Source organism: Berghia stephanieae, chromosome 8 (genome assembly GCF_034508935.2).
Source record: "Berghia stephanieae isolate SIO BIC M18660-M18661 chromosome 8, UCSD_Bste_1.3, whole genome shotgun sequence".
NCBI lineage: Eukaryota > Metazoa > Mollusca > Gastropoda > Nudibranchia > Aeolidiidae > Berghia > Berghia stephanieae.
Window position 1 is genome coordinate 14,203,671 of NC_088367.1, and position 25,202 is coordinate 14,228,872.

The 25,202-nt window shown below is 35.3% G+C and overlaps 1 protein-coding gene and 1 long non-coding RNA gene across 6 annotated transcripts in view; one reads left to right on the forward strand and one right to left on the reverse strand.

Annotated features, from left to right (window-relative positions):
• Nucleotides 1–1,403: 1,403 nt before the first annotated feature.
• The window catches only part of LOC144978211 (uncharacterized), a 34,134-nt gene continuing 10,335 nt past the window's right edge, over nt 1,404–25,202 (reverse strand). For 4 of the 5 annotated variants that reach the window (XM_078923991.1, XM_078923996.1, XM_078923994.1 and 1 more), the window contains exons 2-7: nt 23,651–23,756; nt 11,718–11,842; nt 9,161–9,266; nt 6,356–6,471; nt 4,866–4,889; nt 1,405–1,875 (exon numbers count right to left, since the gene is read on the reverse strand). In XM_078923991.1, the coding sequence (XP_078780117.1) occupies nt 1,775–1,875; nt 4,866–4,889; nt 6,356–6,471; nt 9,161–9,266; nt 11,718–11,842; nt 23,651–23,756 (578 nt within the window). In that variant the 3' untranslated portion in view covers nt 1,405–1,774. Of the gene's footprint in view, nt 1,876–4,865; nt 4,890–6,355; nt 6,472–9,160; nt 9,267–11,717; nt 11,843–23,650; nt 23,757–25,202 lie in introns of all 5 variants that reach the window. The other variant, XM_078923993.1, reaches the window with a different exon arrangement.
• LOC144978210 (uncharacterized) lies at nt 15,012–22,197 on the forward strand. Its single transcript, XR_013646486.1, has 2 exons — nt 15,012–15,677; nt 18,158–22,197. It is a non-coding gene; the product is annotated as an uncharacterized LOC144978210 (long non-coding RNA).

A 25,202-nucleotide genomic window follows, 5' to 3' on the forward strand; every position in this document is an offset into this window, starting at 1 on the left:
AATCAATGATAAATAATACTATCAGTGTAAAACGAAGACAATTATGACAACGACGATGACGATGATGATGGTGATGATGATGATGCCCATTGGTAGGTCTAACCCTTTATTCTCCAATTACATAGGTGACAATAATATGACTGTTATGCCAAGTATATGCTCAGAAAGGGACTTGGGGTTCATCTTTGATAATGAATTGGGTTTTGATGAACATATACTATGTGATTGTATAAAAAGAGCGAACAAGATTGTAGGAATTAGATACAGAAGCTTTAGCTACCTTGATTTATAATTCAGAAAAGTGAGTGGAGCAGGCACTTATGTTAGTAACAACAAGAGATGAAGTGAGTAGGAAAGTGCCAGAAGACAATAGAGAATAAAAACTTTTTCGTGGCGGTGATGGGGGTTTGAACCCGCGACCTTACTGGTACAACAACTCCGCCTGGCCGGTGAAAGCGTGACTCTACCGTATAAGCTATCCACGATCCCAAAAGATCGTCTCTAACTATGCTCATTATTAGATCTCTCTCTCTCATCGTCTACTTGAGATCGCGGGTCCAACACACACAACCTCCGCGACGTTAGTTGGCCAGCAATTAAGCTTAATAGCCAATATTCTCAACACAAACATATAACATAGAAACAATTGAGACATTGAGTATGCTCCGGTATTTGGGGTGAATTTTTAATTCAGAAAAGTGAGTGGAGCAGGCACTTATGTTGGTAACAACAAGAGATGAAGTGAGTAGGAAAGTGCCAGAAGACAATAGAGAATAAAAAACATTTTTCGCGGCGGTGATGGGGGTTTGAACCCGCGACCGTACTGGTACGACAACTCCGCCTGGCCGGTGAGAGCGTGACTCTACCATATGAGCTATCGTGGATGTTTTATATTAAACCTAACCATCATTATCGAGCACTTTCGTCCCTACGAGTACCCACCAACACTCATATATGTATATATATATATATATATATATATATATATATATATATATATATATATATATATAATATATATATATATATATATATATATATATATATATATATATATATATATTTAATATTAGGGAACCACTACAACAAGCAACAACACACAACAAACCATTCTCATGTCACACGCAGTCCTGACGATGGCTGAAAAGGCCTGAAACATCGATGTAGACTGCATCGATGTAGACTGACTCCACCATTGTGGTAAATATTAAAATAATAATTCGCTCCATTGCTACATGTCGAGAACTATTCGTACCATCTTTGTATCCAACACGATTCAATATATATATATTAGTATTTGTATATCTTCCGCAATTGTTCAGTTATATATATATATATGTATGTATATATATATATATATATATATATATATATATATATATATATATATATATATATATATATATATATATAATTGAACATTCAAAATCAGATACAACCTGCATAAATCTTCCTTCAAAAGCATACAGAAACGACATTTCAATACACTAAACGAACACATTTGGAACCTCAAAGAAAATAGCATTTTAATATTTACCACAATGTTGGAGTCAGTCTACATCGATGTTTCAGGCCTTTTCAGCCATCGTCAGGACTGCGTGTTATATGAGTATGGTTTGTTGTGTGTTGTTGCTTGTTGAAGTGGTTCCGTAATATTAATATATATAAAAAAGAAACAACCCAAAAACATTCATAAATGAATCCATATTTTCATGGTGACAAGTACTCAACTAGAGCATAATATGAGGTAAAATTATCACAAATTATATTCTAATTAGACAAAGATATGGAGTAATGCCAATATGACGGAAGCAGACATGACGAGAGTCATCAAGGAGGGTTTAAAGGATCCACAGCCCTTGTTGTTGTAGTTACCTAGTTGTCGAAAGAAAAAAGAAAGATGGGAAAACAATTGAAAATAGTCATTCAGAGACAATAAGCCTAAAGAACAAGAGTTCAAACAGGTTTCTACAACATTAAACAAACAATTACTTGCTACTAACGGATAAAGAGTAATTGTATTTATATTTCTACAATCCCCTGTTTATAAAGTAATCAGGTATGCAGACCTACAGGCAACAAATAGGCAAGATGTATATATATATATATATATAATATATATATATATATATATATATATATATATATATATATATATATATATTTTATATATTATATATATATTATATATATATATATATATATATATATAATATATATATATATATATATATATATATATTATTTTAAAATTTACGACATGGTGGTAAATAGTAAAATAATAATTCGCTCCATTGCTACATGTCGAGCACTATTCTTACCATATTTGTATCCAACACGATTCAATATATATATATATATATATATATATATATATATATATATATATATATATATATATATATATACATATATAAATATATATATATATATATATATATTATATATATATATATATATATATATATATATATATATATATACATTGTAATGTATTTTTGATTTCATCGCTTTTTTAATTGTTGTTGGCTGAATAAGATTTTTGGGCCCTAAACGTTTGATTTGTCTGTGTTTTTAAGAGTGTTACGGCGCTTGCAACACATTTAGGTCATATCAGCGCTAGTAAAAAGGAAGAAAATGGGATAGTAAAAAGTTCTAGAATTACAATTAAAGCACCCAAGAAAAAGTAAGACATAGGGGAACTGGGAACAAATAGGGATCAGATGTAGATTCCAAGAGCACACCACCAATGTACTTAGTTTGAGATCACCTATAAGTCTCATCCGGACACAAGCACAAAATCCAACAAAGAGGAATACACTCAAATGCTTACATTATACATTCAAAATAACAAATATAATAATACATAACAAAGAGATGATTTACAATGAAAAAAATATCATCTCCCAAAAACAATAACTATGCATTTGACTGTTTCCCTCCCAGCTAGGACTCCGGCCAGAGCCAGGACAAAACTAAGTCATCTCAATCCAAGACAAAGTCAGAAAGCATGCTGTAAAACAGATATAAAGGGATAGAAGATACAGTATGTACCCCCCTGCCTACTATGGGAGGAGCCCTAAACGCAGTGGCGTGGGGCCATTGGATCGAATGGTGCCAGGCACCACACCAATCTTTTAAAAATTATTAACATCATAATTTAATTAAAAAATAAAACAAATTTTAACTCCACTGTCTTTCGCCAACTCGCCAACAACATACTGCCTTTTTAGTCTCCCCTCGATTCAAAATTCCGAATCACGCACTGCGCCGACTCGTGTGTTGGTGACATCACTGCGCGAATTAGTGACTGAATCAACACCGTGGTGCAAAGCAATCCAATCTCCAGTTAATGCTCTATCCATTAGTATGGCTACAGCTGATTGAGCGAGAAACTGGGTAGAATTATACTATCTTCAAATAGAGGAAAACCCCTCGACTTGTGCCAGGATCTGAGAGCTCCACCGTTGGACTGGAGGGATGCGCCATTGTTGCACCATTTACGTCATAATTAGGGTAACTTCGGCCATCCAAAATATTACATTAACTGTCAAAAACACTGATCATTGTCAAGTTTATTTGTAAGTAGCAAAGAAAAATAACATAAAACTTAAAAATATGACATATCAAAATCCCCCCCCCCCCCCCCCACCTCTTTTTCACGATTATTGAATAAAGTAATTCTTTGCAACGAAGCATTGTGGACGAATTTACCAACATTTTTCTTGCTTGTAGTGCCGAGTTGATGGTTACCTGTGTATGAGTGTTTATTTGTGTGTGTGTATGTGTGTGTGTTTGTGCGTGTGTATTTGTGTCAGTCAGAGCAAGAAAGCGAAGATTGTCAACAGTTATACTTTGGTGTCTTTTTTTGATTTCTTAAGTACTTAAGTGGAGTGATTTTTTCTTTGTGATGCTTTAAGATCTGAATCTACCTTTTATTTGTGCAATCATTAATTGTATTCCACGGATTTCCATTATTTGAGATATACTTTGAAGTTTTGTTTTGTTAAACAATGATTTGCAATGGATCAAGTTGACTCTTTGCTTCACCGACCGTTTGGGAGATTGACACTAGATGACAAATTAGAAATAAAAGACTAGTTCCTCACCAACCAACTGATTTTGAATTAACACAGGTGTGGAAATCTCGAAAACGCTCTTTTTCAGTGACATGGTATGACAGACATGAATGGCTCACAGTTAGTTTAGAAAAAAACGTTTCTTTTGTTTTTATTGTCTACTTTTTACAGATACAACAAACACTGACAAATCTTTTACATCTATAGGCTATAGTGACCTTAACCACTTCCATCGTATTTCTTGACCTCCTGAACGTTGTTTTAGCACCCTTAAAAGAGTGAAAATTTTCTTGCAAAATTCAATGAGACAGGAGCGGTTAAATTCGTTAATGATTCTGTCAATTCACAAAACTGAAATAGATGCCATTCCAGATTTCAATAAACAAATTATAAAAAGATTTGCAGATTTTCTTTACAAGTACTAAAAGTAAGTAATTTCTGTCATAGGTTTCTTTTCTCTTTTGATTTACATTATCACATATTGATTGCATTATCTACCAAATCCAATCCCTTAAATGGTTGACAAAGAATAATTACAAAGACCTTTTCACACGGGACTTGTATCTCAGTGTCGTGAATACGCCACGCCGCTGCCTAAACGTTCAGTCATTGTTATTTTGGTCTGTTTCCTCCTCATCATTACCCACATGCAACCCCTCCTACCCCCCCCCCCCCCCCCCCAAAAAAAAAACAATTGAAAAGCACAGGAACAAACAAACAAAAACCAACAAAATCCAACAAAACCTCAAAGAATAGAGATTAAGAGAAGCAAAATATCATACTTACCAGTAGAGTATCCATGCCGTGTGCCTAAAGTCAACAAGGAATGAAAAATATAATAAATTTGTGAAATAAGACCATCGAGAGGAAGGAAAAATGAGGGAGGCGAAATTGGGGAGAACATGAAGAGCAAAAGCCACAGTAGAACAATTAATGTAATAGTTTTAATTGTTGACAGGGTCTAAATCTCAAGTGTTTACCTTAGATACCTCTTAATCCTCTATAAAATACTATCGGAAGTCTGTGCGATTTTTGTTATCATGAGAGTTGCTATGATATAAATATTTATCTCAATGATAATGGTTGACTTTAGGCATATAAAATTCGCACCACTTTTCCCTTATAAACGCTAAATTAGTTTAAAAATTAGATTCAAAAATTCCTGTAGAAAGATGAACGCACGCCCTTTTACGGCAGACTTTTAAGCAAATTAATTTTAAAAGTTTCATTTCAAACTTATATGTGTGATATGTATGATTTTTCAAAATAATAATATTCATGAAAAAAATATTTTTTGTTTCAAAATAACAAAGTATTTATTTTATGGCAAAAACAAAAACAAGCTACAGTCAACAGTTCCGAAGTGACTTCTGCCTTGTTTTTACACTTGTGTTGGGCGATATCAGAAATTTTCGATATCAATAAGATACGATATGGCAGCGATACCTATATTTTAACAAGAAATAATGATTATCAATTCCCTCGTTTTATCTTATCTATGGAAACGACGACTGCTATCATTTGCACCTCAATTGTTGCATTTATAAATGCAACATCATGTATGAAGCGTGTTGGGTTGTAAATATAAGTCAATAACTCCAAGAGAAATAGTGCTTCATGAAGTTACTGTGCATTATATGTTCTAGTAGTGATATTGGGGTAAGGGACACAAGTCTTTAGTTTTATGGGTTGGTCCTTTCTCCATTTTAAAAGATTGGTAATATTTGCGCGTTTCCAGACATCCAACGATATCTGGAACAAGAATGTATACATGTATATTGGAGCAAGATCCTTTGCAAAAGTCTTGATGCACTTTGCGAACACCGGTCCTAATGCTTTATTTTCATTCAGGTTTGGCATCAATTCTAGTACGCCTATAAATCCATGAAACTCGTTTCCTTACTTAAACTTCAAAACATTTAAATTTGATCATATTTTGACTATACTGTCGTACTCTAAAAAATATTAATTAAATATCAAATTCTTAAAAGTTTGGCCAGAAAACTCGTCCTAATATCGAAGGATTAAAATGACCCTCATGTTTTCAAAAAACACTCAAACTTGAGACTTTCTTGACAAGTTGATTGAGTGTCTTTTTAATTGAACGATATTTGATGGACGAGTTTTCTGGCCAACATCTTTAAAATGTCGGCTTTCTTTTCAGAGAATGGCAGTATTCTTCATATAGTTTAATACCATATTGATCCTGTTGGAGCATTATCCTTACTATAAATACATGAATGCAATCATTTACATGTATTAAATTAGCGACTTACATAATTCTTCATGTTCTTGGATAAAGCCTTTCACTGAGTTGATCATATTTAAATAGAATTCACTTTTGCAAGTTTTTGTGAAATCATCCATGCATTTGCGAGTTGGACCAATAAGCCTGTAATAAGATCATGGGAAAATATGTTTATGTTTATGTTTTTAAGGGTTTTACGTCGCTTGCAACACATTAAGGTCATATCAGTGCCAGTAAAAAGGAAGAAAATGGGATAGTAAAAAGTTCTAGAATTACAATTAAAGCACCCAAGAAAAGGTAAGACAAAGGGGAATTGGTTCAAATAGGAAACAGGTGTAGATTCCAAGAGCACACTATCAAAGTACTTAGTTTGAGATCACTAAAAGTCCCATCCAGACACAAGCACAGGTCCCCACTAATGGGAATACACTCAAATGTTTTACAAATCATATATAATACAAAGAAAACATAATACAATGCATAACACAGATATGATTTACAAGGAAAGAAATATCATCTCTCAAAACTAACTATACATTTGACTGTTTCCCTCTCAGCCAGGGCACCCGGCCAGGACCAAGACGAAACCAAGTAATCTCATTCCAAGACAAAGACAGAAAGCATGTTGGAAACCAGATGTAGGGGAATAGAAGACACAGTAAGTACCTCCATGCCCACTATGAGAGGTCAGGAACCCCATCCAGATGGGAAAATATGACTAAGATGTATAAATACAAAGTTAATATGTAAAAAATAGACAAATGGAGTTTTATTTACACAGGGTGCTTAAAAGTACATATGGCAAAACTATCACGCGATATTTTAATAAAGAAAATCAATAGAAAACATTAGCTTGGACACATGTGTAGTACACAACTTCAAGTTTTTATTTCAGGTTTTATAAATGCTCATTGTGGCCACCGCCAGCAACACGAACAACATCAGACCGATATGAGAATTCATCCCAAACACGCAGCAGCATGTCACGGTCCAGCATGCTGATTGCAGATGTTATTCGATCTTTCGAGTCATCGATACTTGCTGGAAGCGTAGAATGTAAACTAAATGTGCACTTCATCCATTCACAAAATTTCTCGCGTACATTATAGTATGCAACAAAACAACTTAAAATGGAAAAGAAAAGAATACAAATGCATTTGCCTATATTACATTAATTAGCAGTCTAAATCAAATTTTAAATTAAAAGAAAACAAAACAAAAAAAGAAAAATAAATAAAAGTATTGAAACTTGCATATCAACAATTCCCATAAAAAGTATTATTTATAGAAATTATATTTTACAATATTGTACTCATTAAATGCCGACCATTTTCTCGACTCGCATCTTCGTTATATTTTCTATTCCACTTTGAAATGAAAAAACTAAATAAACAAAACCATTCAGAATTACAGTAAAGTCTTAAAATATTACTCAAATTAGTTGACCTAATATTAGCGCAATACAGAAGTTGCAGTGGGATAGTTCTCGAGTTTGCATTTTCCGAGGTTTTCGCTGACATCACTCAGTGCTAAGATGGCGCACATAATAGACATTAAATGTTTCATGAAATGATAAAAATGATGATCATTGTAACTTTAAATCAACAGTTTGGACAACCGCTTCACTCCAACTTAATAGCAGTCTGACGCAGCTGGTCACAAATCAGGCGTTCAAAATCCTGGGGCCAATTTTATGTAAGCGGACTAGATTTAGTTATGTACTAGTCTAGTAATTGACTTGCTAGTCTTAAGCCTAGGCGAAGTAAGTGACTTAAAAAATTGAATTTTATGAAAGTCTCTGGCAGCTTCTTGCCTAGAATTGGACGTTGTAAGGACGGTGACTAATTCGGCTATTTTGTGCTGGAAACATCAAACTCTCTAGTACACAATGGAACATAAGATACAAGCCTTCATACTTTCAACGCAAAAGATTTCCAAAGAGGAAATCAGCAACACATTTGGTATAGATAATAATTCGTTCCGGTTCATAAATGAATTTGCTTTTGCCATGATGAATCGAATCACGTGATGACTGTCGACTGACCAGACTACAATGATGTGCATGGTCGACTGTCAATTCTATATTTAGGCCAATGAAAGCTTCATTTAAAAACAAATAAATAAACAACGTATGTTCTGATAAATCACATTATTAGTTACAATGCCAGCAGAAAAAACTTTTGTTTCCAATATAATTTCTAATAGATTTTTGGTTGTTTTTTTGAAGCGAACACTTCGACTGAGTATCCGCTCACTCTCAACCCCGCTTATCTTACATTTTAAAAAGCCAGTGTCAATAGTAACAAGATACCTTTGTTCTGTCATTTGTAACGGACTTACTTTCCTTCCGAATCGAAGCTCTCTCAATCTAAGAATAGCTGATATTTTGTCGACGCTATGATGTATCCTAGTAACTAGTCTCAGAATAAGCTTGAAGTCTGTCCTCAACAAATGACTAAATTTTAGCCAAACTTAGTCCGAAGGTGCCGTGATTTTAGTCTGGGACGTGCTTGGTAAGCTAACATAAATTCCGACTTTTTGAAGCCCTCGACTAAAGTCAGAAACTAAGCGCTAGTCCGCGTTCATAAAAAACGGGCCCAGGACTGTGAAACGCCGTTAATAGAAAGCTTGGGATATTGTCAAGAGCAGGTAAGGCTTTTGCAATACTTACCAGGCCTAAAAGATAATAATGAAGTATCAAAGGCAAAGCCTCTTTGACTCCAATTATCTGGCTGATAGGTCATGTTTTGGGAGACTATGGCACAAACAAACAAACAAACAAACACACACACACACACACACACATAAACGTATATACATAAATGCAACTTACGAGCATCCTTGAGCATTGGTTTTTGTACCTTGTATTTGTCTCTGGAGTCTGGCACCACATGCCTTCAACTTTTTTGAGTCACAGCCTGCAACATCTCCAATATCAGCTGAAGAAAAATTAGCCCAAAGTTAAGAAACTTTAACCAAAAAGGTATCAATACAAACCAAAAAAAAAACAAAGAACACTTATCTAAGATTTATATAGTGAGAAATATGCACTAAACGTGCTCAAAGCGCTTTACAACGGGTCCCCAGCAAACAACAACACTTAATATGTAGGACGAGACATGACGCCTGTGAGGCGATATTGCGATTTTCTTACAGCGACAAATCTGTTAGTGGCCATGTACTCATTTTACACCTGAGTACGGTGAGAGAATATGAGTAATGAGTCGTTTCCAAGGACTCAGCTATGCGCAGCTGAGAACAGGTCTCAAACTCCGGGCCTTCCTGTCGGAAGGCGAGTGTCATACCGCAAGACCACATAGCCGCACAAAGAAGTTTATGTGAAATGTTGGTTCATGTATCATTTTACAGATTACTATACAATTCCATAGAAACCTTAGGCTGTAAATTGAGTGCAATCAATTTCCTCTCCTGTTCGTGAATAATTAGTGTGTCATAGACACTATACATTTCTGTAAATTACTAACTGCAAACACATGAAACATACTAGCAAACAAGACTAAGTGTAACCTAAAACGTTTATATTACTATTCAAATATTTATTTAGTGAGAATTGATCAGAAACAGACTGTGGGGTAAAGTCAAATGGAGGGCAAGACGGACTGGAGAGGAAATTGAATGCACTCAGTTTACAGCCTAGTGAACATCACGACTCTCACAAACTGCTTAGCGAACATAAAAAGGCGTCTTCAGAGCAATCAGACCTATGGAACCGGAGTTTGTCCTGGCTTATATAGAATGAAACGGACAATAGCAAATGCTTGCTACCGTTTGGATAGCACGCTAACGGGTCCAATCAATCACTGCTGGGCGTACAGAGGTCAGAAGAAAAAAAATCTTGACTGCACCTTTCTGGTACGAGGCAAAGGTCATACCGCCTAGCATAAAAACAGGACTCAGACCCATAATGCCTATGGAGCTAGAGTTCATCTCGATTTATGTTGAGATAAACGGAGACGGTAATAATTGCCTGATACCCTTTGGATATGAAGTTTGTCAATCGAAAAATGGCATAAGAACTCCAGCAATCCATTACTTGTGGGGTTTGACAAAGGAATATGTTATGCAAAATAACTTTCCTAAGGGCACACGACAAGAGTGTCAATTCACCAGCTATCATGTTGTGATCGGAGTCCAAAGCATACCGTTACACCACAGCGACCCACACATTGAGCGCATGGAACTGATGAACATTCAGGAAAAAATAAAACAAACAAACAAACAAAAATCTTGAGCGTTTATATAGCGCAATATCCACACAATGTGTTCAAAGCTCTTTCCAAGAAGCCCAACCAAACAGCAAAATTTGACATGTGGGACAAGACAAGAGGATTGTAAGGCGGTATTGCAATTTCTTTCTTCGACAATGTCGACACACGATGTCGGCCAATAGTCTTTATTAAACCTGAGTGTGGTGAGAGAATATGAGAAAAGGCATTTTCTAAGGACTAGACTTTCTGCCGTTCTAATGTGGAACTTGAACCAGGAACCTACTAGTCCGATAGCGAGTGACATACCAGGTTACAACAAAACCCAACTTGCAGTACGTATAAATATAGAATTCAACTATGCAATCAATTCTTGCAAAAGCTGAGAAAACGTATATAATAATAATAATAATAATAATAATAAATAATAATAATAATAATAATATAATAATAATAATAATAATAATAATAATAATAATAATAATAATAATAATAATAATAATAATAATAATAATAATAATAATAATAATTGTAATAATAATAATAATAATAATAATAATAATTGAGCTGTTATATAGCGCAATATCCACTAAACGTACTCGAAGCTCTTTACTATGTGACCATGACCAAAAGCAACATGTCGAACGAGACATGACGCCTGTTAGGCGATATTACATTTTTCCGAAAGAGACAACACTGTAACGGCCAGGTAGTCTTTTTACACCTGATTACAGTGAGAAAATAAAGGAAAAATCTTTTCCCAAGGGCTCAACTATTCGCCGAGCGAGGCTAGAACTCAGTACCTTCCGATCCGAAAGCGAGTGTCATACCACAAGACTACATAGCCGCACGATGTCTTCAAATGAGAACAAAGTACTTCAAATGGAAACTTTGAGGCTCAAAAGTAATCTTAAGCCAATTTTTATTTTTTTATTTTACGGCTTTTTACTGTGTTTGTTGTTGAATGTAGATAGATTTTAATTCTGAAATGTTCCAAGTTAAGCGTTTAGAACGTCTTTATGAAGCTGTTATATTGTCTGAACTACAGGACAATCATCAATAATTATAGATAATATATATATATATATATATATATATATATATATATATATATATATATATATATATATATTTATTTATTTATATATATACTGTTTTACTAACCATCGCCACTGCACATCTTCTTTACTGAGTCAAAAGCGTTGAGTGAATGACGAATAAGAGATGCCATTTCAGGAGGGCAATTGGCCGTTTCTCTTTCTATGCATTCAAAGGCTTTATTCAAGGCCCTGGCAAGATGAAACAAATGATTAAAGCATCCAAAGTTTTAATTTAAGATTTTCACGAGCTAGACGAGTGACAGTTATAACCCAATAAACTTAATATATTTTTCTTCTTGCACCCTTTCTCATTAAAAACCATTCATAAAACAAGGTAGTCTAAACAAATAAGAAGATAAAACCCAACAAATTGAATTCAAATATCACACTGTTTTATAACTCGAACCTCTTTCTTGGTTTGTCTCTATTGATTGATATTGTTGGCGGAGCTTATAGATTTAGTGTATTGTGGCTTCACGTTGTATCTTTGTTCCAATATTGACTTTTTCTTTCGACTATCAATGAAGGTCTGAACTTCATCTTCGCTGCAGTTTGGAGAAGTTAGTGTTAACAAAAAGCAGCTATTTTCAATTCTATTATTTCTTGTCTGCTGACGTATGCATATATTTCTACTTGGCTCATGAATATTACTGTGGGTACGTGGTTGGATTTCAACGCAAAGACCATCCTTGGTGTTTGCGAAACTCTCGGCCTCTCTCTCTCTGCCTCTAGTTGTTTCAAACGTCAACACAATAAGCGCGGATCAAAAACCGCAATGATGACTCATGGTCGTGCATTTATGGGTTATGGTTATTGACAGCTATAAGATGTCACAAAGGAAATGATAGACAAAAAAGGAGTTTAATAATACAGGATTATAAATAAAAGGTTTTGATTTAAGATTTTTATGAGCTTGACGAGTGGTCATCTTAAAATAAAATAAACATAAACGGAATTTCTATCCTTCTTTCCAAAAATAAATAACAAAACAAGGAAGTCTCTAAAAAAAGAGAAGAAGAAGAAGATGGAGGAGGAGGAGGAAGAGGAGGAGGAGGAGGGGGAAGAGGAGGAGGAGGAGGAGGAGGAGGAGGAGGAGGAGGAGGAGGAGGAGGAGGAGGAGGAGGAGGTGGTAAATCACTTGGAACTGAATTGAAAATTCCGACTAGAACATTTATGCTGCTGTCTTCAAATATTTCGACTTGACCAATGGCATTTCTTGACTTCATGAGCGTGGGTCACGAGGCAGATTGTACTCGCCACAACAGAAAAAAAGAGTAGTGCTCGACAACCCCCCCCCCTCTCTCTCCCTCTTTCTATCTCTCTCTCTCTCTCTCTTTCTCTCTCTCTCTCTCTCTCTCTCTCTCTCTCTCTCTCTCTCTCGTGATGTAATTACACCATCACTTTTAGCGCTGATCATTAACCACGATTGATGACACATGGCCGTGCATTTATGGATTTTAACGCACGCTTATGTTTCAAGGAAATGATAGACAAAAACTAGGGGTATAATAATAGACATTTCTTCAATGTGTGCTGTTGCTTGTCCTGAAAATTTGAACGCAGCATGGCATTTGGGACTGCTGCGCTTCAAGACATGGTGTCGCAGAATAATACACAAGTTGAAAACTTATTGTTGTACAGCTCCTGATTAGCACAGGATTATTTGGGGAAAAAAGCATTTCAAAAATTATTTTGACACAATCTTGTACTATATCTTCTGCCCCTGCCATTATTTCTCCCACTAGCGAAATATAATATCAAGAACCGCTTTTATGTGTTAAAAAATGTAGGTATTGAAAAAGGAGATGACCAAGTTTGGTTGATCAACAAGAAATAATTCTTGATTACTCCCCTTGGTTTGTTGTTCGAGTTTTCCAAAGGTCGCGGCTTGTTGTTATGTGCTTTTATGAAATTAGCATTAACATTAACTCACGCACTCTCACATCATCCGATTTTTTATTAGACAAATATTAGTTGCAACCTCTGCAGATTAGACAAAATTAAAATTTTCAAGAACTATGCTATACCAAAGTATATTTAGTATTCTTGTTATCGTTAGAGCAGCTAATTATTTGAAGCAAATTTGTTATTGAAGACAATAATAATATTAATGAAGTAATAAAAAATTGTCGACAAAGTACTATTTCTGATAGGTAAAAAAAAACCCACGAAAGTTTTTTTTTTACTTGTTTGTTTTGTTGTTTTCTAAGAATACATCCTTTTTTTCTTTTTCTTTTCTTTCTTTAAAAAAAAATCTTTTGCTCATGCTCAAATCAAATGGAATGTGATTATTTCTCAACACTTATAGTAAGGCAACATATGTTAAAAAACACACCATTCAAATGAGGCCACAATACCATCGTCTACTGCACAACACTAATCTCTATTGAAATCATGGTTTTGGTCTTTCAAATGAGTACGTGGATAAATACTTTCAAATATCAGTGAATGGTCACAAGTTGCCGTGGTCGTTCCACGGTGACGTAATGACACGTCATAGCAATCAACGTGTGCGACACACCTGTCTCCGACAGATGGCAATAAAAATGCGTGCATCGGAAGTAATGGAGTTCACACCAACTAAAATTGTATGATTCAAGCGTTAAATAAAATTTGAACTCAATTTACAGGTCTTTTTTATCGCTTTTTGCCATCCTCGTTTATGAGTAATTCTCACTTAACTGTATTATTATCCAGACTATAAAAGTTCATGGTTACACAGAGTTTTGTGTGTCGGTCCGTTATATTTCCGGATGGCAATGTTGGGAGTTTCTTAGCCAAGCGCACACTATCTATTATCTTAATAAACAAAACATTTTTTGACTTCATAAGAGAACTCCGCGGAGATTTTTTATTATTGCACGAAATGATATATCCTGTATTTAATTTCTTATAATATATTTCGCCCACTTATTGATAATACTTAGAGGAACCACTAACTGTTATCGATTCAATGCAAGTACTCCCACCTCATTGTCATAATCGCTATACCGGAAGGTTGCCACACAACCCACATGCTATTTCGATGGGATATGACGAAACTAATTTTATTGTTCGAAAAAATCAATCTCATAATACACGCAAATCATTCTCCTGTCGATTGTAAACACCATGCAAAATTTCGTACCGATTGATAAGTGGTTTCCGAGTGTTTTGTTATGTGGAGTCCAATAGGGAAGAAAAGTGTGATGTCCAAAAACTGGTTCCTTTCTCATTGAAAGTGTATAACCACTCTTCCGGGGGATTGAAAACATACCTAGTCTAAATATGTGCTGGTAAATATGATATAATAAGATAATGTATTCTCAAGTTTTGAAACACATTGTAATAAGTCGTGTGTAGGGTGCTATTATGGGAAAACTTGCACCGTGGGAACGTCTAAATAACGAAAACAAAAACAAAAATAACATTGAAAAAAAAACCCACAACAACCCAGACGTAATCCTTGAGGCAATTGGAACATTCCATCGATATGCAACAATTACTTATAGAACAGTAAAGTTGGTGCAATAAAATAAACAACATCACGTGACCATTTTAGAAGCACGTGGCAAAACACATGTTCCTGGCTTTGACAGCTCACCTTCCAATGTAAATTATATAAAAAAATAACCATTAAAAAATGTCTGTTAGGTGGCAAAAGAAACACATATTCATAAATACTCGATCACACGTCAAATAATATCTAAATATTGATTTTTTATTAAACAAATGGTAAAATTTATCAAAAATTACTGTCGGTCTATTTTTAGACCACGGCCAAGATTATTCATCAAAATCAATGCGCTTGTGTGAACAAAACAAGAACTCTTTGAAATCTGGTTTTCGGAATAATTTAGCCATATACAAAGAATTTAACTAAATAACAATTTTAATTGTACGTGTTTGTTTTTAACTGAATGTGTATTATCTACAATTTGAACGACAAAAACGGGAGATCTGTTTTGTGCGCAACGTTGTCCGGCTGCTAAAGTTCCTAATCATCAGCAAAGAATCAAAGAATGGCAGTCCAACTCATGCAAAGGTAAGATTCCAATTTCAGTGTTTGAGTTTGTAATTTGTATCGATTGGTTTTGAGAGCAGGAAACGATTTAGTTCAATGTTAATCCATAATAGCGTTCGGGTATTTAACTTTGGATGTCTCACCGGCATAATTTTAGAATGCGTTGTTTATTTGTTTTCATTTCACTTCGCAATTTGACTGTCACTGTCAGTGTCAGTCATTACAGTACAGCTTCACTCGCCGATTCTCACTTACAGAGTTTACGTTTCCTTCACTTATGTCTGCTTCATGCTCATTCAGTGAGTGATTCGAATACTGTGTGAGAGAAAACACTTTTCGTAATTTATGACATTTTATGGGTAACGTTTACAGTCTAGAACGTGTGTCAGTCATAACTTGACCGAAAAATAAAAATAAAAAAAGCAGACACCCCCCTCCTCAGCAGGTGGAATCTCAACAAAAGTTGTATTTTTTAAATCCTCATCCGAAGCTTTCATCGCTTGTCATATTTTATTGACTCTCGCTCTTTCCTAACCTGATAATAGATTTCGAAACAATCTTTAGGTCTTTAGGTTTATCTGTTCATGACTGGAACTGGAAAAGGAACAAGACAAAGGCAAAGGGTCTCTGCCACCGATTTTCAATATCTTGTGTTGTTTGAGGGATTTAAGTTGGTAGCCGTTTTTGCCACATAAGACTTTTTGTTATTGTTTTTGCTGAGAGTCGATGGGAGAAGGAATGGCAGAGAGGGAGGAAGGGGTGGTGAAAAAATGAGAATGTCTGGGAAAAGAAAATGTCCCACTCAACCCCTTATCGCATCTTTGATATTTGGCAGGTGTCAAACTACATGTATGACGTTTTGGATCTTCCAAGCCTATTCGCCTTATTTGGTCGGTAGCTGTGTGAAAGAAAACATATTTTATTGTAAAATGCAGGGAGTGCGGTCTGATATTTTCGTCATCGCTATGATTATTCCCAGACAGGGTCTGCCAATAACGAAAATTGGTTATTCCCAGACAGATAGAGGGAAAAAACCCCAATATTTTTGTATTAAAAAGAAAACAAACAATTTTAAGAAATTCATGCTCAGAAACGGAACAAGGCCAAACAAAAAAGGAGAAAAGAATAGACTCGCTCAAAAAAAAAAAAGAAAAAAAAAAAGGGGGGGGGGGGGGGGGTGGGAGGAAAGCGATTGAATTCGAATCTGTGCAGCTAAAATGAGCAACGAGTTTCCCTTGGCTCAAGAGAAGTGAAAATGAAAAAACTGTGCTTAAGTGTTTGTATGAGTGTTGGGGGGGGGGGGGGGGGGGGGGGGGGTCGTTGGGGGTTTTGTTACAGTTTTATAGCACATCCCTGTTAGTTCAATCAATTTTGTGGGTAATGATCAAGAGGGGCCTGGTCCTACAACTCTTTACGGATTTACCTTGGATTGAAATGAAAACTAAACCTCTCTGATTACTTTAGATTACCTAATTTTATTTCTACGTTTTTTTATGAAGAAGAAGCTTTTTAGGATTTTGTAATTCATAGGAATCACCATGATATGTGAAATGATGTCTTATCTAAATTTTGCCTCAGGAATAATAAGCGAACAATTTTGAAAAGCTCTCTCTGTTGATCGAATTATCAAAAAATTTATTTGTGATCAGATATTTTATTTGACTTTAAAGTGAAATCTAGAGGCATTAAAATATATTCAATGTTTATTAGACTTTTCTTATGTGATCAGAAAGTTAAATACAGGAAATATTGATCAAATGAGTTCACCGGAAGGTAAATAAAAGCCCATTTTTTAAAAAGCTAATCGACATTGGTTATGTAATCTTGCCTTCATGATCATAAACCTCTGATAAAGTTAGACCTGACCCAACGGTTTTAACAACCTTGTGGTATCTGAGTTCCAGGTCCATTATGTTTTCTAATGTTTTTATTGAATATAAGCAAACCATTAAGAAATAGGTCATGTCTATATATTCAACATTGAATGATATTTCTTCTTACATTGAAATAAGTGGTTCTTTAGAGTAATAAGGCTCATGGAACTGGAGTTTTTCCTGTTTCTGTAACATGAAGCAACAGACCTTAAATAGTGCTTGATAACTTTCTTAAAAAATAAATGGTATTTCATTTTACTTTGAAATAATTGGTCCTTTAGAGTCATAAGGCTCATGGAACTGGAGTTTTTCCTGTAACATGAAGCGACAGACTGTAACAAGTGCTTGCTGAAATCTGAATAAGTTGCACATTTACATTTTACTTGTAGAGTTAGATCCAGTTATTCATTCAAACATTGGTATCTTAATTTCGAATTGTCATTTAATTAATACATATAAAGTTAAATAAATCCAATGATAATAATTGATAAAATAAGGTAATTATAACTTTTATTCATTGTTTGGTCCATATGAATTTTACTTTATGATTTTGTGTGAGATGATATTGCTTTTTATGGGACCATGGGAAAATGGTTTAGAATGCCATGCTTATCTTTTTTTTTTCAGATCTAAATAACATTACAACAAGAATGAGTCTCTGCATTCCTTTAATTGTTCTGGAAGCATTGGCCTGCCTATACCATGGGAATTAATCAATTTATATTCAGGAAGAAGTATCATAATTATTATTATTATCATCATCATCAACATCATTGAGTCTTATCCTTCAAGATTATCAAAATGGCTTTCATGTTACTGTATCTTATAGAATTCCTCATATATCATTATGGACCCTTCTTTGTTTTGTTTTTTTATTGGAATTAATGTTTTTCTTCTATATTCTATATTCTTCATAAAACCTCTCAGCTTTATTGACCTAATCTAGAGACTAGAGAGCGGTGATTAAGAGAACAGGACCATATTTTGCTTTCGAGCGTTTCTTAATTTTAAAAGCAGCTTACTGTAGTTTGTAAAGATTTTTAAAAACTTTTTTTCTAATGACAGTGTCTAATACACGTTAAAACCAATGCATATCTATCCCTATGTAATTTTGGCAGTGATCTCTCCATTTTAATGGTATTGGCTCCTGTTTTTTTATAAAAATGCCCTGTGAGCTTGTTATACACTTGAAAGAAACATTTACATAGGGAAGTCAAGAAGAATATAGCAAAAGAAACCTGCTTCCTTGGTTATGAATAAGAAATTTAAAAAGAAATAGGCAATGACCTCTTTATCTTGTCTACCATTTAACTTTATAATTATTTTTTAAAGTTTATTATATCCTTTTCTATATTTATAATTTAATTTATCAGCAAGATAAGAGTACTGATGAAACCATCTATGTAGCTGATTTGTAATGGTAGTAGAATTTGATAGATGGGACCATGTGATGTTGCAGAACATATTTTTAAAAATTGTATTGCATTGTTTCATTTATCAGCAACATCATATTAAATAATGCAGTGGCTTAATCACAAACTTTCTGCACTTCATATGCAAGACAGTGATGCTTTTGTGCTACATTTCTCGAAATATTCACAAAGTTTCTGTATTTTGTAAATAAGACCATGGCGCTTTTGTCTTAACGGGTTAGTCGCAAATTCTGCCGTTGTATTCCATTTCTCGAATAAAATTCTTTTCTATTTATTCTATTTATTTGCAAAGTTTCTGCACTTTATAAACAAGAACATGACGCTTATGACTGGACAGGTTAATCGCAAATTCTTCCTTTGTGTTCCATTTCTCGAATCAAATTATATTAAATTCTATTAAATAATCATTTTAATGGCAAACTTTCTGCACTTGATAATTATATGCAAGACCATAATACTAAAGTCTACACAGGTTAATCGCATGTTCTGCCTAAGAAGTGCATTTCTTGAATCAGAACCTTTTTTAACCAAAGCTTTTGCTGAGGCTCTTACATCACAGATTTTTAAAATGGAACTACACAGTTTCAGTAATAATTATCAATTTTTTTCTTTTTTTTTTTTTCTTTCTCTTTCACAGGATGAGAATACAAGCATACCTTTAATGGAGAAACATCATATCTATATTTTTTTAAATGATTTCAGTGTGAATAACATGAATATGAATGAAATGACAATAAATATGATATAAATTCATAATCTGTTTTTAATTTATTTGGATTTCACAAGTTGTGTTATGGCACTCAGATACAGCAGGACGGGTGAGACTGAGAACCAATCCTCACAATAGCACTAGAGGTCTTGTATATGCAAGATGTGATTTCCATTGATACAGTTTAAAGACTGTCCTGTTTTTATTCATTCTGGTGAACGCTGTAGGGTTGTTTTTTTTGTTTCTTGTTTTAAAAAAGATTTTTTTCTTTCAATCTAAGTCTAAGACTTGATTGAATTCTGACTCAATGCAAATCAACTTTGTTCCAACTCCTCAACTTCAAATTACAATGAACTTGTGCGCCCTTCCTTCTCTGTTAACCTACAGGTTATTGGATATGTAACTTTAATACATATATGTACGTCTACCACAATGATAAACTAGCAATTTATCTTGCAATCGTCTTTTGTAATAACTTTTCATTCTGGGTTACACATAAAAGTTAGCACTGCCGGGTTACAAAAGTACTTTGATGTTAAAAAGATCAGCATCCTGTCATCTTACTTATATATTGGCAGGTGTAAGACTTATTCATTTTGCAAGTCATCATCGTCACAGTTTCGCACCAACACCGAACCCACTCCACAGCATCTGGGGAGCAGACTCTTGGGTCATGGTCAGTGCAGCTGAGCGCATCCTGGCATTCTCTAAGGATGTCTGCTCTGGGCACCCACATGTACACAAGCTACTCTCAGCCAGCCCCCACTTTTTCATGCTTCCAGTTGTTCTCACAAGTTTTGCCTGTGCTCTGTTCAGTGTTACCAATTCATTCCTGGGGAGCTCAGTTCCGTAGGACAGTTCTTCTCTCAGATCTCCAACAGCTTCATTTGCATGATTGTTCCACTCTATCAACGTGGAACGCCTGTATACAGCTGCATGGTCAGGGTTGATGCTTTCTTCCATCGTGAAGCTCTTTCTCGACTTCAGTCTACTTGTCATTGGGCTGTGCCTTGGGTCCATTTTCTATTCATATTTCTGGGCTTTGGAATCAGTGGCTCTTTGAATGTATGGAGGTGCAATGCCAGCCAGCCGATGGAGGACTGGAACTGCAGTCGGTTTCAAGTTACTCTAATGATCCGGCAGGTGTTATTTTGACATGGCAGGATCTTACTCAGACTGGTGAGACCTATTCGGCTGATGAATAGCAGACGGCTACTATGGTTGTCCTGACTGTTTTCGGATCTGCTCCCCATGGCGTGTAAGTTTTTGCCTCTTTTCTTAGGAAGTTGTTTCTTGTGGCCACCTTTGCTTTTGTTTTCTTTGTGTTCTGAGAAAAGGACATTGTGCGGTCTATGGTAACACCGAAGTACATGGGAAATGTGTTTTTATCCAATATGTTCCCATTCCAGATGTTCAGTTTCCTGTTTTCTTTAGGCTTGGCGGTTCTTTAAATGGAAAGCACACACTTGAGTTTTTCCTGGGTTGGCAAGTGAGTTCTTTAAATGTGGCCTCAGAGAGTGGCTCCAGGACATCCGTTAGTCTCTCCTCAATGGTCTTGAAATCAGAGGCCTGGGACACAAGACACAGATCATATAGAAACCCCCTGATGTTCTCAAAATGAGGTTGGTCGTTGGTATAAACGTTGAAAAGGATATGTGCAAGTACCGATCCTTGAGGGAGTCCGTTCTTTTGTGATCTGCTTTTCTTCCCATCCATTTCCACAAAAAAGTGACGGTTTGACATAAGGAATTTTATTATTGCAACTATTTTTGTGTTACGAGTTACCCTTGCAACCTTTAGGAGCAGTTTCCTATGATTTACTGTGTCATAGGCAGCTGCCAGGTCCACGAACACAGTTCATATAATTTGTTTGTTCTCGTAGAGATGACTGATCCTACCTCAATGGCGATAGGTCTGTATACTGATTTTGGAATGGGGTTGCCGACAGTTTTTGACATATCTGGAAGACACAAATGCAAGGTCTGGGTTGTAGCCTGTTCTCCAGCAAGCGCTTGGAAGGGATGCTTCATGCGTCATAGAAGAGTGTCAGATTATATTGGTCAGCCCATTCCTCAACAGTATCTCCATCTTTGTTGTTCTCATTGTATCCCCATTTGGTGCTGTGGCAGTTAAAGTCACCTATCACAATCATTGGTTTCTCACTAATGGTGGATGTAACTCGCCACTTGAATGGCGTTGGTGGAGGTTTGTTGACAGTAATATCATGTCTGCTTTCAATTCTGAGAATTTCCACCTCACTTACTGTCATGTCCTGGTTGTATGTCACTATTGTTTTGTCTTTGACTTTGACGTAGTTAACGCTACCGTGAATGTTGCTTTCATGTTGTTTGACTAAATGCATGTCAGGGATGTTTAGTGCCACGGTCTTGTGCGTCTCTTGTAGTTGTAGGCAGTACAGAGTTGCGTCGCTGGATTACTACAACACACACAACACCAACATTTTGCAAGTATCTTTAACACTTTTTTAAATCATTAATAAACGGTGATACTGACAACAACAATAATAATTGTTATTGTTATTATTATTATTATATTGTTATTATTATTATTATATTGTTATTATTATTATTATTATTCTTATTATTATTAGTAATAGTAGTAGTAGTAGAGGTCTTGTAGTAGAAATAGTAATAGTATCCGTTGGACCAAGTACATAAATATGAATATTTATACAGCGCATTTCTACAGATAGCCGTGAGCAATGCGCTTCAAAATGTTTCATATTTATCCCCCACTTCAACAAGCCGTGTGGAACCATATTTCTTTGTCATACTGCCTGTTAGGCGACCCTTGTGTACTTAAACCGTCACTACACTAACCGCCATTTCTGTAGCCAGATACTCATTCAATCGAGTGGGGTAATGTGTGTATAATTTTTCACGATTAGTCACCCATCCTATTACTGATCACACTTAGCATTGGCATTGCTCGACTTTTGTGACAAGACGAAAACCGTACCGCTAAGCCATACGGTCCATTAGTTCTAGATAGTATAAAAGTCTATAGTTTTGTGGTATCAGTGGTTATAATACAGTAGTGGTAGTGCAGTTATAGTTATAGTGTAGAAGTAGTAGTTGTCTTCTGTCAAAAGGGTCATCTAAGCGAAGAGATAGGAGATAGATTCGAATTTACTCTCTTCATTACATTGACCGTATGCTTTGACTTTGATCATTTGATACGCTGTAAAAAAAAAAAGTATGGTCCGCCTTAACCAAAGACAAGCAACCATCTTCGTTTCCCTGGACATAGATATGGTTTTGTTTACGGGAGGAGGGGGAACCATGATTATGGTTTTCCTATAAAATAAAAGAAGGGGTATTTTGGCGATAAAAAAAATATGATCGTGGCCTCCCTAGCTATCTCAGACTCGGAGTAAACAGCTTGAATTTATTCGCGCCAACTTCAGTTTGCTGCCTTAGCAACATGTAAACAAAAAGTTGGTTGGATGCGCATGACATTACTAAAGGTCAATTGCAGCATAGTTCGGGTCATTTATAAAAAAATCTGGGTCACGTTTGATGTCAAATATCCGGTCACGTGATGTTGTTTATTTTATTGCACCAACTTTACTGTTCTATACTCGTAATTACTTACAAATATCTTACTAGATAGAATTGTGTGGCATCTCATCATCATCAGCATCATCATCATCATCATCATCATCATCATCATCATCATCATCACTACCACCACCACCACCACCACCGCCATAATCATCATCATCATCATCATCATCATCTTCATCATTATCACTATCACCACCACCACCACCAACACCATCATCATCATCATCATCATCATTATCACCATCATCATCATCATCATCATTATCATCATCATCATCATCGCCATCATCATAATCAGCAGTAGACGCAGCAGCATTGTACCATTATTATTTTTTCGCCAAAGCACAGTACATAATTTTTACTTTGTAACATGATCGTTGTTCTATTTTACCTGCACTGTTCCGGCGTGATTACACCTGATTCCGATTTCATTCCTCGCAATGGTGATGAGCATGCGTTTATTCTTTCTTTTGTACATGCGAGAGATGCGCCAAATCCTGGAAAAAAGGTGAAATTAAAAATGATAAGAATCAAATTAACTTGACGCCACTCAAGTCTTTGTTAATGTTTTTAGCCAGTCATTTCATGAGTAGTTCCAAGGCATTCTATATAGATGTTTTCTTTACTGACTAAAGACTCAGAAACTAATTTTTTAATACCTAATCCTATTGACAATTCTCTAAAGATTTTTTTATTGTTTGACTCTGTTCATCTTCTCAAATCTATTCAAAATAATTGTTTGAATGTTAAAAACGATAGTCAAACTTTTACTTTCCCCAATTTAGATAGTGAAGTCATAGATAGCACAGGTATTTCTCATGCTTCCTTTTCTGATTTAAAGCATTTATACAGAGTTGAAAACTCCCAACTTTTAAAAGAGGCCCCTACCTTAACCTGGAAATCACTATTCCCACATTCTTTAGAACGTCAGAAAGTCAGTTTAGCCCGTAAGATATTTAATGAAACGAATATTGCTGCTTTGAAATATTAGGCCCTCATTCAGCTTTCACTTCTTGGGAGGGTACTGTCAATTTCTTGACTATAGTTTGTCGTTGGTGGGATATGGTTAATGTGCATCACCAGTATTATGGGAGGAATAAGATTAAGCCAGATGCCTCTCCTTTCTTCTCTTGTGAGGATGAAGGACTGATTTGGTTACTAAAAATGTCTTCATGGCTCAAGAACTGGGACCAGATGCATAAAGAAACTAAGTGTAGTTTTTTGTCTTCAGATACATTTTATGCTTTGTCCCATACATTAGAATGTCTAGTTGAACTGATAAGATATGTTTTAACTAAACTCAATTTTAAATCTGTTTTGACTGGAAAATTTCAGACTGATGATCTAGAGGCTCGTTTTGGACAATATAGGCAGTTGTCAGGTGGAAATACTTTGATTTCTGTGGAAGAGATTCTTCAGAATGAAAGAAAATTAACTAGAAAGCAGCTTTTAACTATTCATTTTTCCTCTAAAGGCAGCATTCCCTTAAATGTTAAATGTTTTTATAAGTGTTCTCTACAGATAATTTTGATGAAAGTGACATGCTTTTCACTCAAAATTTTCCTTTTGAAAATGTTGAAATTCAGTCCGAGTCTTTAGATGTTATTATATTTGTTGCTGGCTATGTTGCCAAGAAAGTTATTACAAAAACTGATTATTCTTTTTGTTGTGAGGTTGTAGGAGATAAAAACAAATGTCTTGACTTTTCTATTGATGATATACTTTTAGTGTATTTTGAAAACCTTAACCCATTGCCGCCCAAATCGCCCGCTAAAAAAAACCATCCCAAACAGTCCAAATCGCCCGATATCGCCCGCCAGGTACCCAGCATCTTTGAACCCGTAAACTAAAAACGTGTGTAGAACCACTTCTTTTTATTTAGAAAACGAAAGTAGAGAAAGAGTGAAAGTGCAACTAGAAATTTCCCGATCGTTTTTATCTCA